At 38.9% G+C, this 17,169-nt stretch overlaps 1 protein-coding gene and 1 pseudogene across 2 annotated transcripts in view; both read left to right on the top strand.

The window, feature by feature from the left end:
• The first annotated feature begins 232 nt into the window (after nucleotides 1-232).
• The window catches only part of ALG11 (ALG11, alpha-1,2-mannosyltransferase), a 21,528-nt gene continuing 4,591 nt past the window's right edge, over nucleotides 233-17,169 (top strand). The window contains exons 1-3 of one of the 2 annotated variants that reach the window (XM_006758660.2): nucleotides 233-304; nucleotides 13,079-13,309; nucleotides 15,621-16,552. In XM_006758660.2, coding sequence (XP_006758723.2) covers nucleotides 261-304; nucleotides 13,079-13,309; nucleotides 15,621-16,552 — 1,207 coding nt within the window. In that variant the 5' untranslated portion in view covers nucleotides 233-260. The remainder of the gene's footprint in view (nucleotides 305-13,078; nucleotides 13,310-15,620; nucleotides 16,553-17,169) is intronic. The other variant, XM_015560607.1, reaches the window with a different exon arrangement.
• LOC102763582 lies at nucleotides 12,105-12,552 on the top strand (annotated as a pseudogene).

The following is a 17,169-nucleotide window of genomic DNA, read 5'->3' as shown; positions in this document are numbered from 1 at the left end:
GAGAGAACCGACTGTCCATCACAGGCCACGCCCTCCCAGCCCACCTCCCACGACAGCTCCGCCCATGAGCGCGGGACCCGTGTTCCACACGCTGAAAACTTGACTCCGCCCCGGAGATGCTATTGGCTGCTAGGCCGTGGGATGCCACTACCATCAACCAATTGGAACGTACATCCAGCCCCGTGGAGGCGGAGGAACACCTCAGTAGCCAATAGAGAAAAAATAGCGAAGCGCTTCCTGAGTTCCGGGGTCGACTGAAGATGGCGGCCACCGAAAGGGGTTGGTGGTTGTGCGAGTTACTGAGGTGAGGAGTCGATGGTGCGGGCCCACAGGTTTCTTGTCGCGATAGTATTTGTCCGCCCACGCGACTGAAGTTTGCGGGGAAGGGCTTCCTTTGTCACGAATCGGCGGCATTTTCTTAAGTCCACTGAGCGGCTCTTTCACTTTGGTGTCATCTCCATATAGACTGAAGCCGACTGGGTTAAAAAATATTCATGCTAAGTGTTTCAGTTTATCGCCTGCCCCACTGCTTATTGAGGGGTCGTTGCCCTCCCTGTTTCAGCTTTTTATGTCACTTGTTTGCATCCAATTTATCTGTCAAATCATTCATATGTGTCCCTCATTTTCCTTTATGACGGAGCCACGAATCATTTCCAATCTGGCATGTCTGCCTTTTTGGTAAAGAAGAAATTGGATCTTATTTCTCACGCCTTAGTTCCTCCTCTTTCACGCACCAAAACTGTCGTTGTTAATATGTCATTTAAATACAAAGTTTATGCTAAACCTCTTGCTCCTCTATTTTTAAATACATTTTTATTGACTTCAGAGAGGAGGGGAGAGGGAGAGAGATGGAAATATCAATGATGAGACAGAACCGGATCCGCGGCTGCCTGCGCGCTCCCCGCAGGTTTTGAGCCTGCAGCCCAGGCTGTGCCCTTGGCGGGAATCCCACCCGGGACCCTTCAGAGCCAGGCCAGCCCTCTGTCCTCTGAGCAACCGGCCAGGGCCAATCCCTTGCTTCTTGACCGTCCGTTGATTTTTATTTCTGATTAACGTAAGAATGGTTATATAAAATATTACGGCATGTATCTTTATGACATAAGTAATAAACTGTTTCTTATAGAACAATTAGGAAATAGATGAGCAAAAGTGAAAATTCGCCAGGAATGCTACCATCCAAAATAAAGACTATAAACATTTGGGTGAAAAAACTAGACTTTTCCCCCCACGTTTGTTGTTGATACAGTACTGTATTTTACTTGTCTTGCCCTACAGAAATAAAACGGAAAGACCTAGTCTATTTTACCCAACCAGGTCTTTTAACACCTACATACAGGGTGTGGCAAAAGTAGGTGTACAGTTGTTCATATGGAAAATAATAAAATAAATAATAATTCAAGAATAAATTCTGTGTTTTGTCCCTTCCCCCTCCCCACCCTTTTAGTTCAGGTTGAAAATTTATAATTAGCAAAATAGCATTCTGATTAGCAGTATTAACGTATTCGCTCCAAAATTCAGGTATTCATTGTTCATTTTTGTCCCTCTATTTCAAATTCTATAATGATTTTAAAAAACATTTTGAGTGCAAAAGCCTATTTTGGATCCTTCTTATTCTTCCCTGTCACTTGAAAGACCCCTAATTCGCTGCTTTGCATATTCTTCCCTGTCATTTGAAATACCCCCAATTCAGTACTTTGCAAATAGTAATGGCTAAATAAATGTTTGCTGAATAACTTTTTTTTTTTGGTATAGCATCACAGAAAAATATCCTCAGCTATCTGAAAAATATCCTCATCACAGAAAAATATCCTTAGCTATGCTCCCTTTTCCTAGTATGTATCTGAATGAGTTTGCATTTACTTCATATACTTCAAATAAAACAACATATCACTTACAGATTGAATGCAGAAGCAGGTACAAGAAGCCACTGTCTTCTGTTAAGCCAGACATCAATGAGATTTGCAAACTAAAACAGTGACATCCTTACTAAGTTTTTGGTTTGGAAAATACAGGGTTATTTAAAATAAAAATGTTATAGGCCCTGACTATCCTCCCCATATGCCAAGTGTGCCAGTTCAATCCTGGGTCAGGGCACATGCAAGAACCAACAAATGGCCCTAGCTGGTTTGCTCAGTGAATAGAGCATCAGCCTGCAGACTAAAGGGTCCTGGGTTTGATTCCAACCTTCATTGCAGACTTGATCCCTGGGGCATGTGTGGGAGGCAACCAATCCATGATGTTTCTCTTCTGTCTCTCCCCCTCCCTTCCACTCTCTAAAAATCAATGGGAAAATATCCTGGGTGACGATTTACAAAAAAAAAAAATCAACAAATGAATGCATAAATAAATGGAACAACAAAATTGATATTTTTCTCTGTTTCTCTCCCTTCCTCTCTCTAAAATCAGTAAATAAAATTTTTAACAATAAGTAAAATAAAAACTGAATATCAATAAGCTATTTACTTTCCAAAGAATTTGTGTTTACTTAAGTTTTACTATTTTATTGTTTTGGTGACCTATAAAGCCCTCAAATCCATCATAAAGGATAGGCATGGTATTACAAATACTAAGTTAGGTACCAAGAGTAAGAGAAAAATATAACCTGAGAAATTATTTCACCATACTTTAAGAGACATTGAGGAGGTAATCAAATTTTGCATTCATATATATTTATTGTATGCCTTCTCTGTACCAGGTATTATGGGATATGGTGGTGAACAAGCCTGGGTCCTTGTGTTTTCAGAGCTTCAGTTGATGTGGCAATATTAGAGAACCTTTTAGCAGTAAGTGTGGGAGTGAGTTCACTAAAGTGCACAAGGTAGAACATTAGTGGCTTTTTTGGCAACTCATTCAGAAGCAAATAAGGGAAGGCGGTGATTTTAGGGTCATGTACACAGATCAAATAGAGAAATTAAAATTCTATTCCCCTTACCCGAGAAATTGTTCTACTTAATGTGAAGTGAGAGAAATGTATTGGGGTGGCATTGCTCAACATGAACATACAGGTTTGAGGTGTGAGTTCCTATGTTACAATATCTGTATATTGCATTGTGTGTCCACCACCCACAGTCAAATTTCCTGTGACCATATATTAGGACCCCCTTCTTCCCCTCCTCTTCTCTCTGGCAACCACTACTCTGCTGTTTGTGTTCACGAGTTTCAGTTTTATATCCCACATGTGAGTGAAATCATATGGTTCTTAGTTTTTTCTGACTTATTTCACTTAGCATAATGTTCTCAAGATTCATCCATGCTGCAAATGGTGCTATTTCATCCTTTCTTATGGCAGGACACTTTGGTTGTTTCCATGAATTAGCCACTGAATAATGCTGCAATAAACATAGGGGTGTGTATACATGTTTTCGAGTTTTTCAGATATATATCCAGGAAAGGGATTGCTCTGTTCTTAATTTTTTTGGAATCACCAGACTTCTTTTCATAGTGGTTGTACCAGTCTATATTCCCACCAGTGGGAAATGAGGGTTCCCTTTTTTCCACAACCTCTCCAGCACTTGTTATTGCTTGTCTTATTGATAATGACCACTCTAACAGGTATGAGGTGATATCACATTGTAGTTTGTCCCATTCATTTATTTTTGCCTTTACTTTCCTTACCTTTGGGGTCAACTTCATAAGATTTTTTTTCTACTACCAAGGTCCATAAGTTTAGTACCTATGTTTTCTTCTGTGTAACTATTGTTTCAGATCATATATTTAGGTCTTTGATCCATTTTTAATTATTTTTTATACATAGGGACAAACTGTAATCCAGTTTCATTCATTTGCATATGACTTTCCAGTTTTCCCAGCACCATTTTTTAAAAGACTATCTTTACTCCACTGTGTGTTTTTGGCTCCTTTGTCAAAAATTATCTATCCATATAAATGTGGTTTTATAGTTGGGTTCTCTATTCTGTTCCATTGATCAGTGTGTCTGTTTCTCTGCCAGTACCATACTGTTTTGATTTCGTAGCTCTGAAGTATAATTTGAAGTCAGGTAGCGTGATACCTCCAGCTTCATTCTTTTTTCTCAGGATTGCCTTGGTTATTCGGGGTCTTTTATGGTTCTATACAAATCTGATGATTTCTCATTCTATTTCTTTAAAAAATGCCATTGGGATTTTGATAGGAATTGCATTAAATCTGTATATTGCTTTGGGTAATATGGCAATTACAGTGTTGATTTTTCCCATCCATGAACATGAGATATTTTCCATATTGTTGTGTCTTTTTTAGTCTCTTTTAATAATGCTTTGTAATTTTCAATATATAGGTCTTTCATGTTCTTTGTTACATTTATTTCTAAGTATTTTGTTCTTTGATAGCAATTGCAAAAGGAATTTTTTTTTCTGTTTCTTTTTCTGAAGTTTTGTTGTTAGTATACAGGAAGGCAATGGATTTTGCACATTGATATTGTATTCAGCAAATTGACTGTGTTTGTTTATTGTTTCTAATAGTTTTTGGTGGAGTCTTAGGGTTTTCTAAAGCATCATGTCATCCGCAAAAAGTGACAGTTTGACTTCTTCCTTTTCCATTTGGGTACCTTTTACTTATTTCTCTTGCCTTATTGCTCTGCCTTGGAATAAGAATGGTGAGAGTGGACATCCTTGTCTTATTCCTTATCTTAGAGGAAAAGCTTCCAGTTTTTCACCATTGAGTATGATACTAGCTGAGGGTTTATCAAAGATGGCCTTTATTATTACTTTCTTTCTATTCCTATTTTATTGAGTGTTTTCATAATAAATGGATATTGTATCTTAAATGCTTTTTCTGCATCAATTGATAAAATGATAAGACTTTTATTCTTTCTTTTGTTAATGTGATGTATTACATTGATTGATTTGTGTATGTTAAAACCATCCTTGTACCTCTGGAATGAACCCCACTTCATCGTGATGTATTATTTTTTTTGATGTACTGTTGTATTCCATTTGCTAGTATTTTGTTTAGTATTTTTATATCTGTATTCATCAGAGATATTGGTCTGTAATTTTCTTTTTTTGTGTTATCTTTGCCAGGTTTTGGTATCAGGATTATATTGGCCTCATAGAATATTTTAGGAAGTATTGCCTCTTCAGTTTTTTGGAAGAGTTTGAGAAGGGTAGGTTTTTAATCTTCTTTGAACATTTGGTAGAATTCACTGGTGATGCCATCTGGTCCTGAACTTTTGTTTTGGGGGAGGTTTTTGATGTTTGTTTCAATTTCCTCACTGCTGATGATTCTATTTAGATTTTCCAATTCTTCATGATTTATTCTAGGAAGGTTATATATTTCTAGGAACTTATTCATTTCTTCTAAGTTACTGAATTTGGTGACAAAAAAAATCTTTTGTAATATTCTAGTATGATCCTTTGTATATCTGTAATGCCTGTGGTGACTTCTTTTTCATCTCTGATTTTATTTATATGGGTTTTTTCCTTAGTGAATCTAGATAGGGGTTTGTCAATTTTATTAATATTTTCAAAGAACCAGCTCTTTGTTATATTAATTTTTTTGTATAGTCTTTTTGTTCTCTATTTCATTCAATTCTTTTTATTATATTCTTTCTTCTGCTAACTTTGGGTTGCTTTTGTTCTTTTTTTTTCTAGTTCTTTTAAGATGTAATGCTAGATTATTTACTTGGGATTGTTCTTCTTTCTTGAGATAGGCCTGTAATGATTAAACTTCCCTCTTATTACTGCTTTTGCTGCATCCCAGACATTTTGATGTATTGTATTGTCATTCTCATTTGTCTCTATATATCTTTTGATCTCATCTTTTATTTCTCCTTTGACCCAGTCATTTTTTAGTAATATGTTGTTTAATTTCCATGTATTTGTGGGTTTCTTTACATCCTTTTAGCTGTTGATTTCTAATTTCAAGGTATTATGGTTGGAGAATATGCTAGGTATAATTTCAATCTTCTTTAATTTGTTGATGCTACTTTCTGGGACCCAACATATGATCTGTTTTTGAGAATGTTCCCTGTGCAGTGGAGAAGAATGTGTAATCTGATTTCTGGGATGAAAGGTTTTGTAAATGTCAATTATGTGTAGTTTCATTTAAGGCCAGTATTTCTTTTTTAAAAATATGTGTTTATTGATTTCAGAGAGGAAGGGAGAGGGAGAGATAGAAACATCAATGATGAGGGAGAATCATTGATCGGCTGCCTCCTGCACGCCCACACTGAGTATTGAGCCCACAACCCAGGCATGTGCCCTGACCAGGAATCAAACTGTGCCCTGCTGGTTCATAGGTTGACACTCAACTACTGAGCCACACCAGCCAGGCAAAACTGATATTTCTTTATTGATTTTCTGTTTGATTGATCTGTCTAGAGATGTCAGTGGAAGTATTAAAATTTTGTCAGACATAAGAGTGGCTATACCTGATTTTCTGTGGATGTTATTTGCTTGGAGAATCATTTTCCATCCTTTTATTTTGAATCTACCTTTGTCTTTGCAGCTTAGATATGTCTCTTTTAGGAAGCATATGGTTGGGTTTTGTTTTTTTATTCATTCTGCTACTCTGTGCCTCTTTATGGGTAAATTCAGACCATTTACCTTTAGGGTGATTATTGATATATGAGGACTTCCTATAACCATTTTATCTTTTGTTTTCTGGTATCTCTGTGCCTACTTTGGTTCTATTCCTTTGTGTTTTTGTCTGTTGGCTTGTTAGGCAGTATTCCATACTTCTTTCCTCTTTTCTTAAGCTATGTGTTCTGGCATGGGGATTTTTGTGGGTAGTTACCATTAGATTTATAAAAAATAAAGTTGCATATATACCATAGTGTTTTTTTTCTTTTGAGTGCATCTGATCTTCATCCTCCTTTGCCAGTTTAGATCTTTACTCCCTCCTCTTTTATGTTTTTGTTGTCACAAATTATCCCTGTTTATGCTGTAAGTTTTTTGATAATCTTACTCATAGTGTTGTGACCTTATGTCCTTTGTTTCAGGTAGAATAACTCCCTTGAGTATTTACAGCATTGGAGGTTTTCTGGTGATAAAATACCTCAAGTCCTGTATGTCTGGGAAAGTCCTATTTCTCCTTTCAATTTAAAGGGTAATTTTGCTGGATGTGTCTTTTGTGGCTGGTAATTTCTCACTTTCAGACGTTTGAATATTTGGTTCCATTCTCTTCTGGCTTGTAGAGTTTCTGCTGAGAAACCAGATGAAATTCTGATGGGTTTTCCTTTGTAGATCATTTCCTTCTTTTCCCTGGCTGCTTTGAGAATTTTTTCCTTATCGTTAATTTGTGACAGTTTTAGACCAAGTGCCTTGGAGACAACTTCTTTGGATTGAGGTAACTAGGTGTTCTGTTTGCTTCTTGGATTTAAGGATCTAGTTCTTTCCATAGGTTTGGAAAGTTCTCATCCAATAGTAGTTAGAATAGAATCTCTGTTCCCTGTTCCCTCTCTTTCTCCTCCACAATGCCTATCCTATATAATAAAAGGCTAATATGCATATTGTCCCCTCTACCAGGAGTTCACCTGGGAGCTCACCTGGGAGTTCAACCAGGGGGCGGGGCTGGCCAGCCAACTGCCTGTGGACCCTCCCCCCAGCCAGCCCCACCCCCAGTTGGCCCCCACTCACCCTGATCTGGGGGCAGGGCTGGCCGGACCCCACCCATGCACGAATTTGTGCAGCAGGCCTCTAGTAATTATAATATTGCTTGTTCTGATGGAGACAGTTCTTATAGAGCTCTTTCATTTTTCTTTATGCTCAGATCTCTCACTTCTTCCCTCTGCTATTTTTAGATCCCTATCTTTGATGTCACAAATTCTTTCCTCCATCTGGTTGGTTCTGGTTTCTGTACTCAGTCATACACTCTTTTTTATTATTTTTTTATTACCTTAAATCTTTATTGTTGAGTGTATTACAGATGTTCCCTCCCTCCCCTCCAATGCCCCAGGCCTTCACTGTCTGTGTCCATAGATAAGATCAACCAAAGGACTGTATGCATGCATATGAGCATAAGCGATGGACAGAGACAGCAGGGGGGTGAGGGCATGTACAGGAGTGGGGTGGGGGGCATTTGGGGTTATGGATACTTATGTAATACTTTAATCAATAAAAAAAAAGATCTTTGGGTAATTTCTTCCCACCTGCCCTGCCCCCTTCCCTCTGAGATTCGTCAGTCTGTTCCATGTTTCCATGCCTCTGATTCTATTTTTCACCAGTTTATTTTGTTCATTAGATTTCTTATTCGTTTATTTTTATTTTAGATTCAATTATTGCAAGAAATGTATTTATTGCCATTTTATTGTTTGTATTTTTTATCTTTTTTTTTCTCTTCTTCCTCTTCTTAAAGAATACTGTTCAAGACCGGTCGGCATGGCTCAGTGGATAAGCATCAACCTATAAATCAGGATGTCACAGTTCAATTCCCGGTTAGGGCACATGCCTGGTTTGGGGCTCAATCCCCACTGTGGGCATGCAGGAGGCAACCGATCAGTGATTCTCATCATTGATGTTTCTATCTCTCTACCCCTCTCCCTTCTTCTCTGAAATCAATTAAAATATATTTAAAAAAAAAAAAAAGAAGAAGAAATATCGTAACTTCGCTCTCCAGCCTTTATAACAAGAGTCAACCAAATTCACGATGGACAATGACAGATGATGAGAGCTTTGCTGAGTAGAGTAATCTTGGTTGTAGGTCCTTGCTATTCATCACTTTGAATATTTCCTGCCACTTCGTTCTGGCCTGCAAAGTTTCTCTTGAGAAATCAGCTTACAGTCGTATGGGTCATTCCTTTTAAGTAACTAACTGCTTTTCTCTTGCTACTTTTAAGATTCTCTCTCTGTCTTTAACCCTTGGCATTTTAACTATGATGTGTCTTGATGTGGGCTTCTTTGAGTTCCCCTTGTTTGGGACTCTGCACTTCCTGGACTTTAAGTCTATTTCATTCACCAGATGGGAGGTTTTCTGCTATATTTCTTCAACTAGGTTTTCAATATCTTGCTCTGATAATGCAAATGTTGGTATGCTTCAAGTCGTCCCAGAGACTCCTTACACTATTTTCGTATTTTTGGATTCTTTTTTCTTTTTGCTCGTCAGATTTGGTGTTTTTTGCTTCCTCATATTCCAAATAGTTGATTTGATTCTCGGAATCCTCTACTGTTGAATTCCTATAAATTATTCTTTATTTCAGTTAGTGTATGCTTAATTTCTGACTGGTCCTTTTTCATGTCTTTGACATTCTCACTAAGATCCTTGGAAGTCTCACTGAGTGCCTTGAAGCTCTTGTAAAGATCCTTGATCAACCTTATAACCATTGTTTTTAACTCTGTATCCAGTAGTTTGCTTGCTTCCATTTTGTTCATTTGTGACTTGTTTCTTTGTCTGCTTCCCTGTGTTTTGGCTGCTTCCCTGTGTTTGTTTCTATGTATTAGGTAGAGCTGCTATGTCTTCTGGAATTGGTCTTGTTCAGTAGGTGTCCTGTAGGGCCCAGTGGATCAGCTTCCCCAGTCACCTATGCTGAGCACTCTGGGTGTGCCCCTGGGTGGGCTGGGGCATAGTCTTGTAGTTAAGCCTCGATTGCTGTTGGTATCACTGAGAGGAGTTGACCTCTAGGCTAGTTGGTTGTAAGGACCAGCTGTGACTACAGTGGGAGAGCTGGTGTGCAGGAGACATCCCTATGGAGTAGGAGTTGCTTCAGTGGACTTTGGTGCTCACTGAGTCTGCCTCTTGAGTGTGTCACTTGTGAATGTATAGAGTTGTAATCTGGTATGGTCTGAAGCTGTCCACCAGGTGCACTGGCTCTGGGGCCTACAGGGAGGTGCAAAATCAGCCATTGCTGGGGCCACCTGGCAGTAGCTACAGAGGGATCTGTATATGGCTGCTATTTGTATTGGGCTTGGTGGTACCCAGGCATGACCCAGCTGTGAAGCAAAGCAGGCTGGTGCTAGTGCTGGTGGGTCTTGGGCCTTTTATTGATAGGTTTGAGGCACACTGACACCAGCTGCAACTCTTTGGAGAGATTTTAGCAAAGTGTGATGCATGAGCCAGGACAAGCCATTCATATGGAAAAGCTACTGCAAACAGCTTGGGTGAGGTTGCAAATTGGATGGGGCGGGATCTCAGGGGATCATCAGGGTTGGAACAACAGTGTGAAGCTGACTAAGGGATACTCAGATATGGCTGCCAGTCAGCCCTGCGATGGGGGAGTTCCCAGCACAGGAACAATGACTCCACCGCCACCCTTGCCTGGAAGCCTTCCCTGAGTTCCTGCCCTGATGCCGGACAATCCAGTTCCTCCCAGTATGTTCCTGGGTCCCCGGACACATCCGGTGCTGGAGCTCAGAGGGATAACTCTGAGTAAGCTTGTGCGTTGGCCCTTTAAAAAGAACACCTGAATCTCCAGCAGCCTCCGTGTCACTCAGCCACAGTCCCTGCTGTTTTTTATTGGCCATATAGTTTCAGGAACTTCGCTTCCCAGTTCTGGAACCCTGGGCTGGGAATTTGATGTGGGCCTCGGACGCCTTGCTCCTCACAGGCAACCTCCACAGAGATAGTCTCCCTCCCGATTAAAAAAATGGCACACGTGGGTGTTGGACCAGCCTGTTCTGTGCCTCTGCCCCTCCTACTATCTCAGTGTGCTTCTTTTCGTTACTTCTCCAGTTTAGGACTTCCATTCAGCCAGCTTTCAGGTGGTTCTGGATGATGGTGGTTCTGTATTTTAGTTGTAATTTTGATGTGGTTGTGGGAGACAGCAAGTACAGGTCTTTACCTATGCTGCCATCATGGTTTTCAGCAGTTTACTCTTAATCTCCCTTATTGCATTGAAATCTTTCCAGGATTTCTGATTGGTTCTTTTTTAAATTTTCAATCTCCTTGGCAAAGTACTCATTTTGTCCATTGATTTGTTTTCTGAGTGCATTGAATTGCCTATCTGTATTTTCTGACATTTCATTGAGTATTTTTCAGAACTGCAATCTTGAGATCTTTGTCATGTATATCACACATTTCCAAGTGTTCCAACTTGCTTTCTGGGGATTTTTCGTGTCCTTTCTGGTCATTCTCATTATTATGGTTATTCATGGTATTTAATGTTCTCCTTTGCTGTTCTCCGTCAATATATTATTTTCCAGTAGATAGCGCCGAATTGCAAACTTTTTTATCTCTTGTGATCTCCCAGTCTTGACCACCATGGCTTCCATAATACAGTATAGCCATGCTAGTTGGGAGTGGGATTTTTTTGCCCTCACCATAATGGAGACCCCTGACCTCCATGGGGTCCTGCCCTAAGCACCCCTCCTAGGGTTCAGTCACAGAGGGAAACAGTGGTTCTACTCCAACAGCTCTTGGACTACAGATAATATGCTCCTGGACCCAACTCTAAGGGCAATGGGAGGTGAGTTTGGGGGGGTCCAAGTGCATCAGGGCTCTATGATTCTGTTTCTTTGTCTGAAACACAGAGCTGCTGGGTAGAACCCCATGTTCTGTCAGGCATCTGCTGACTCAGAAACTGTTCACACCTTTGCAACTCGCCCTGTTGGGTCCTCAGACCCCCACTCCTACCCCCCACATAACTCTTTGTTGCTCCCAGCCAAAGGAAGCGCTTACTACCACCAGTTTCCTTCCCTTTCAAGGCTGAGACTCGAGCTCTTGGCTGAAGCGCTGTGTCTGCAAGCTGTCTGCGCTTTCCTCCCTCCTCATCTTCCCAGTTGCCCACCTTTAGGTGTTTCAAGGCACAGACCTTTCATGCATGCGTCTGTGTTGAACAGGGATTTCTTTGTTGAATTATAGTTGGTTTCCTTGATATTTCAGGGTGAGCAGCCAAGGGGTTCTCTCACACACCATTCCTCTGACATAACTTTCACCAAACTTTTAACTAATGCAATACTGGTCATTCAAGAAGACATATTTTGCCCTGGCTGGTGTGGCTCAGTTGGTTGAGCATCATTCTGTGTGCTGAAAGGTAGCTGGTTTGATTCCTGATCATGGCATATGCCCGGGTTGTGGCTCAATCCCTCGTAGGAAGATTGTAGGAGGCAGATGATCAATGTTTCTCTCTCACATTGATGTTTATCTCTCCACCTCCCCCACCCCAACCCCAACCTCCCTTCCTCTCTCTTTACAAATCAGTAAACTAGTCTTTCTAGAGAGAGAGAGACAGAGACAGACAGAGAGAGAGAGAAAGCTCTCAGTCCGACATCTTATCAAAGCAGCAGCGGAGGCCCTGCTCTCCAAGTCTCACAATGCCGCCCAAGGACAACAAGAAGAAGAAAATGTGGGCCAGAAAAAGACAAAGACCCAGTGAACAAGTCCGGGGGTAAGGCCAAAAAGAGGAAGTGGTCTAAGGGCAAAGTTCTGGACAAGCTCAATAACCTAGTCTTATTTGGCAAAGCATATTATGTCCAACTCTATAAGGAAGTTCCCAACTATAAGCTTATAATCCCAGCTATTATCTCTGAGAGACTGAAGATCCATAGTTCCTTGGCCAGGAGCCCTTCAGGGGCTCCTTAGGAAAGGACTTATTAAACTAGTTTCAAAGCACAGAGCTCAAGAAACACCAAAGATGGAGATGCCCCAGCTGTTGAAGATGCACGAACAGGTCCCACCAGCTATACATTTAAAAAAATAAAACTTTACTTAAAAAGAGAGAGAGAGAAGACACGTTTGGGGGGTTACATATTGTCATTTCGAGGGGCGGATCCTATTACTAATGTTTTGCTGAGATTAATAATTAAATATGTTTTAATCCCTTAACACAGCAGTCACCAACCTTTTGGACCTCACGGACCACCATTGTTCCACGGACCACTGGTTGGCGACCGCTACTTTAACATATATATTGAGTTAGGAGAAAGATGGCTCAATATTTTTATTACTAATTAAAAATAAATATATTAAATTGCTAACATTACTGTGGAGACTGGAATTAAAGGGGACTTTTATACTTTTGTATCTGGATATTTTGTAGCAATAGAATTTCAATCATTGAGTATTTAGTTAGCAGGCTCACAAGCTATAAAAATTTCTCTCTGCTACTAATATATAAAGTAGATGTATGAAAGTAGACTTTACTTTGTAGTCATATTTTTGTTTAATGGGCATTATTATATCAATTTTCACCTTTTCCCTCTTGTTTCAGGTTTTTTTATTCATTATTCTTCCCTGGGCTAATTGTATGTGGAATTTTATGTTTGTGTTTGATCCTTATCCTTTGGGGAATCAGAGTGCTGCTACAAAGAAAGAAAAACTCAGCATCAACTGGCAAAAAAGGGAAAGATCAAATGGTGATTGCATTTTTTCATCCATACTGCAATGCTGGCGGAGGAGGAGAAAGAGTTTTATGGTGTGCATTAAGGGCCCTGCAGAAAAAGTAGGTATGCATCTTTTTTAGCTAATTTGCTATATTAGCATTTTTTTTAAAAAATCATTACCCAGAATTCATCTTTATCTAATACCTTATTTATAGCCAGGAATTCATTTTTAAACTATTTTTCAACAAAGAAATAGTTCTCTCATATGCCAATCTGCCTTACAAGATCCTATTGAATTTAGTTGCTATGATAAAAAATGGAAAGTATCTGCCCCTTTATGGCATAATTTAAAACTAGTCATCTTGGGAGAGTATGTGGAGAAGAGATTAAATAGTAGAAAGTAATGTGGAGCACTTTTAGTCAGTGGTGGCATACCCAAAATAATCTTTATGAAGCATCTATTTGCTTCTAATTCTGATATCATTATCAGTTGGCTAGTCTTAAGTAACTTACCATGTTAGAAAGAATATATTATACATCATTTAATGTTTTAGGCTTTTTTCCTCCCCACCCCAAAGTATTTATGATTCCCTTTTAAAAAGGAGAAAGCATAGTGAAGTGCAGGTTTCATTGTTTTATTATATGTGGAAAACTGTTATCCTCCTATGGTTATTCTGCTTCCGGGTTATTATCCTTCTATGGTTATTCATGCCCTTCATTTCCTTCCAAAGCCTTCACAGGTAATCCCTTAGCTCTACATTTCTATGTTCTTGACCCATCCTGGCTTCCAGCCACCACCCCTGTATTTCCTCTTCTATCTTTCATAAGTGCCTAAATCCAAAGAATTTTCTTAAATCCTCACTTAATTCTCACCTACTTGCAGCCCTCTCCACCTTAATCTATACTATTCTTTGCATAACTCTGTGTGTATTACCTTTTTCTCTCTAGTGATATTATCTAATTCTGGATAATTAGGCAGTGGCAAAGTTTTATATCTATACACATACTCCCCAGCAACCCCTATCACTCCTAACTCACCTACAAGGAAAAAATAATCCAAATAATTAGTATGACACAGACGATACTTTTTCATCTTGCTCTTGCCAGATTTTGTTTCTTATTCCTCTCTGCTCTTTCACATATACTGTGTTCCAGCATACTGAACATCATGCTTTCTCTAGATTCCTTATCTTTTTATCTAGTGTTCCCTTTTTTCTGAAATAATCTTTTTTCTCTTCAGTTAATTTCTATAAGTCTTTCCTGACTCAGCATAAGGTACAGTATACTTACGCAATATTTATTGGGGAGCTACTCTGTTTCAAGCACTGTAAAAAGAAATTGAGAGTAAATGGTGAACAAGGTAGATCAAGTCCCTCTTGCAGACCTTAGATTTTAGTTGAGAGAAAACAATAAGCAAAGAAGAAAAATATCAAATGGTAAGAAGTACTATATAAGAAATTAAAATAGAATAATATGAGTGTGACTTGATACTTTAGATTGAGCAATTAGGGAAATTCTTTAAGGAGATACTTTTGAATAACAAAAGTACTACCATTTAATGAACTTTTACTATGTGCCAGGCATTGTTTGAATAATATTTTATTTATGTTAGCTCACTCAATCCTCCTAACAACCTTGTGAGGTCATTACTCTTATTTTCATTTGACAAACAAGGAAACTGAGTTACTAGAGCCCCTGCTCTAAACCACTTGCTATACTGCCTGCCTTATGAAAAGACAATGGAGATGAGAAAAGAGAATTCAAAGCAAAGGGACAACCACTGCAAGTCCCCTAAGACTGAAGCAGCTTGGCTTGTTCAAAGAAAGGATTGTCAGTTTGGCTGAACCCTGGTAGGCAAGGGAGAAAGTAGAAGATGAAGGTACAGAGGGCGACAGGACCCAGATTACAGAGCTTCAGTGAACAGGGTAAGGAGTTTAGATTTTATTCTAAGTGCCATGAAGAACCATGTGAGGATCTAGTTTTTATAACCTTTTTTATTACTCAGATAACACTGAGAAGTGCTTTAGCATTTACCATTCTATCTAAAGATATCTTCAGTGAAATTTAACTCATATATTTTATTAATATTTCACTACCATTTTTATATTGAAAAAGTTGTCAAAATAAAATTTTTAATATTTCTTGAAAATGAAAAAGTCTCATTTATAAATCAGTTTTTGTTTGTGTCTGCTCTATAGGAAACTCTTAGTGGAGGAGAGAGCAAAGAACTAGAAGTCTGATTTGAAGGACTAACTAACATTTTAGTTATAGGGCAGGAAAGAATGAGGTCAGTAGTCCAAATGCAATGAGTGGAAAACATTTTTTTAGTCTAAAAATAAGCTTCTTATGATTGTGAGAAAAAAATCTATAACTTTTTGCTTGATTTTAACCTAAACTAATGAAATTCTTAACTATTGTATTCTATTTTAGGTATCCTGCAGCAGTTTATGTTGTTTATACTGGTGATGTTAATGTCAGCAGTCAACAAATACTAGAAGGTGCTTTCAGAAGATTTAACATCAGATTAACTCACCCAGTGAGGTTTGTTTTCTTAAGGAAACGCTACCTTGTGGAAGATTCTCTCTATCCTTACTTCACACTGCTGGGCCAAAGTCTAGGGTCCATCTTTCTTGGCTGGGAAGCCCTGATGCAGTGTGTCCCTGATATTTACATCGATTCAATGGGATATGCTTTCACACTTCCTCTGTTTAAGTATTTAGGTGGTTGCCGAGTTGGAAGCTATGTTCATTATCCCACTATCAGCACTGACATGCTCTCTGTAGTGAAGAATCAAAATGCTAGATTTAATAATGCAACCTTCATTACCAGGAATCCTTTTCTCAGCAAAGTAAAGCTCATCTATTACTATTTATTTGCTTTTCTTTATGGACTTGTTGGTTCCTGCAGTGATATAGTCATGGTCAATTCTTCTTGGACATTAAACCATATTCTCTCACTGTGGAAGGTTGGGCATTGCACTAACATTGTTTATCCACCTTGTGATGTGCATACATTTCTGGACATTCCCTTAGAGGAGAAAAAGATGACCCCAGGACATTTACTGGTTTCTGTTGGCCAGTTCAGGCCTGAAAAGAATCATCCTTTGCAGATCAGAGCCTTTGCTAAATTGTTGAATATGAGGAAGGCTGAATCACTTCCTTCACTTAAACTTGTCCTCATTGGAGGTTGTCGTAACCAAGATGATGAATTTAGAGTAAACCAACTGAGAAGACTATGTGAAGACCTAGGAGTTCAAGAAGATGTGGAATTTAAAATAAATATTCCATTTGATGAATTAAAGAATTACTTGTCTAAAGGAACAATTGGTTTGCATACCATGTGGAATGAGCATTTTGGAATTGGTGAGTTTGTTCTTTAACTTGTTTGTTGCTATGAAGTATATTGATAAAATTATAATACTCTGAAAGTTTTTCTATTTTATAAATAGAGAGGTTTAGAACATGCCCAAGTCAGTCACACAGGAAGAGGTAGAGCCCACATTCTAACCCAGATAGCCCCTGCTCTTAACCACTACATTTTCTCTCCCCACCTACCCCCATATACATACTGATCCCACTGAAGGACCAAATCAGAATTTCTGGGTGGGGCCCAGGGCTAAGTATTTTGGTAAAGTTCCTTAGGTGATTCTGTTTTGCATCAGAAGCTGAGAACCACTCTCTTCAGGTGGACGTCTCACAGAAATTCTTTGGTTCTTTTATTGATTCTGTTCTCATTATGGGAATGTCCTCTCCTTTTCTTTCTGCCAAATTCCATTATAAATGTTCAGCTTAAATCTCCTTGCTCTTTGATATAGCCTTATCTATTCCAGAACTAATTACTCTTTCTGACCTCCTATTATGTAAAGATTTGGGTATATATATAATCAAGTGCTGTTTTGTGTCTGATTTGGTTTAAGATATGTCTCAAGTGCCTCATACTGCTAGGTGTTAGGGGAAAATAGAAAAAATAGAAGTGAAGT

Source organism: Myotis davidii, unplaced genomic scaffold (genome assembly GCF_000327345.1).
Source record: "Myotis davidii unplaced genomic scaffold, ASM32734v1 scaffold1035, whole genome shotgun sequence".
Lineage (NCBI taxonomy): Eukaryota > Metazoa > Chordata > Mammalia > Chiroptera > Vespertilionidae > Myotis > Myotis davidii.
The sequence above is the reverse complement of the archived record's forward strand: the minus strand, read 5'-3'. Positions and strand labels throughout refer to the sequence as shown.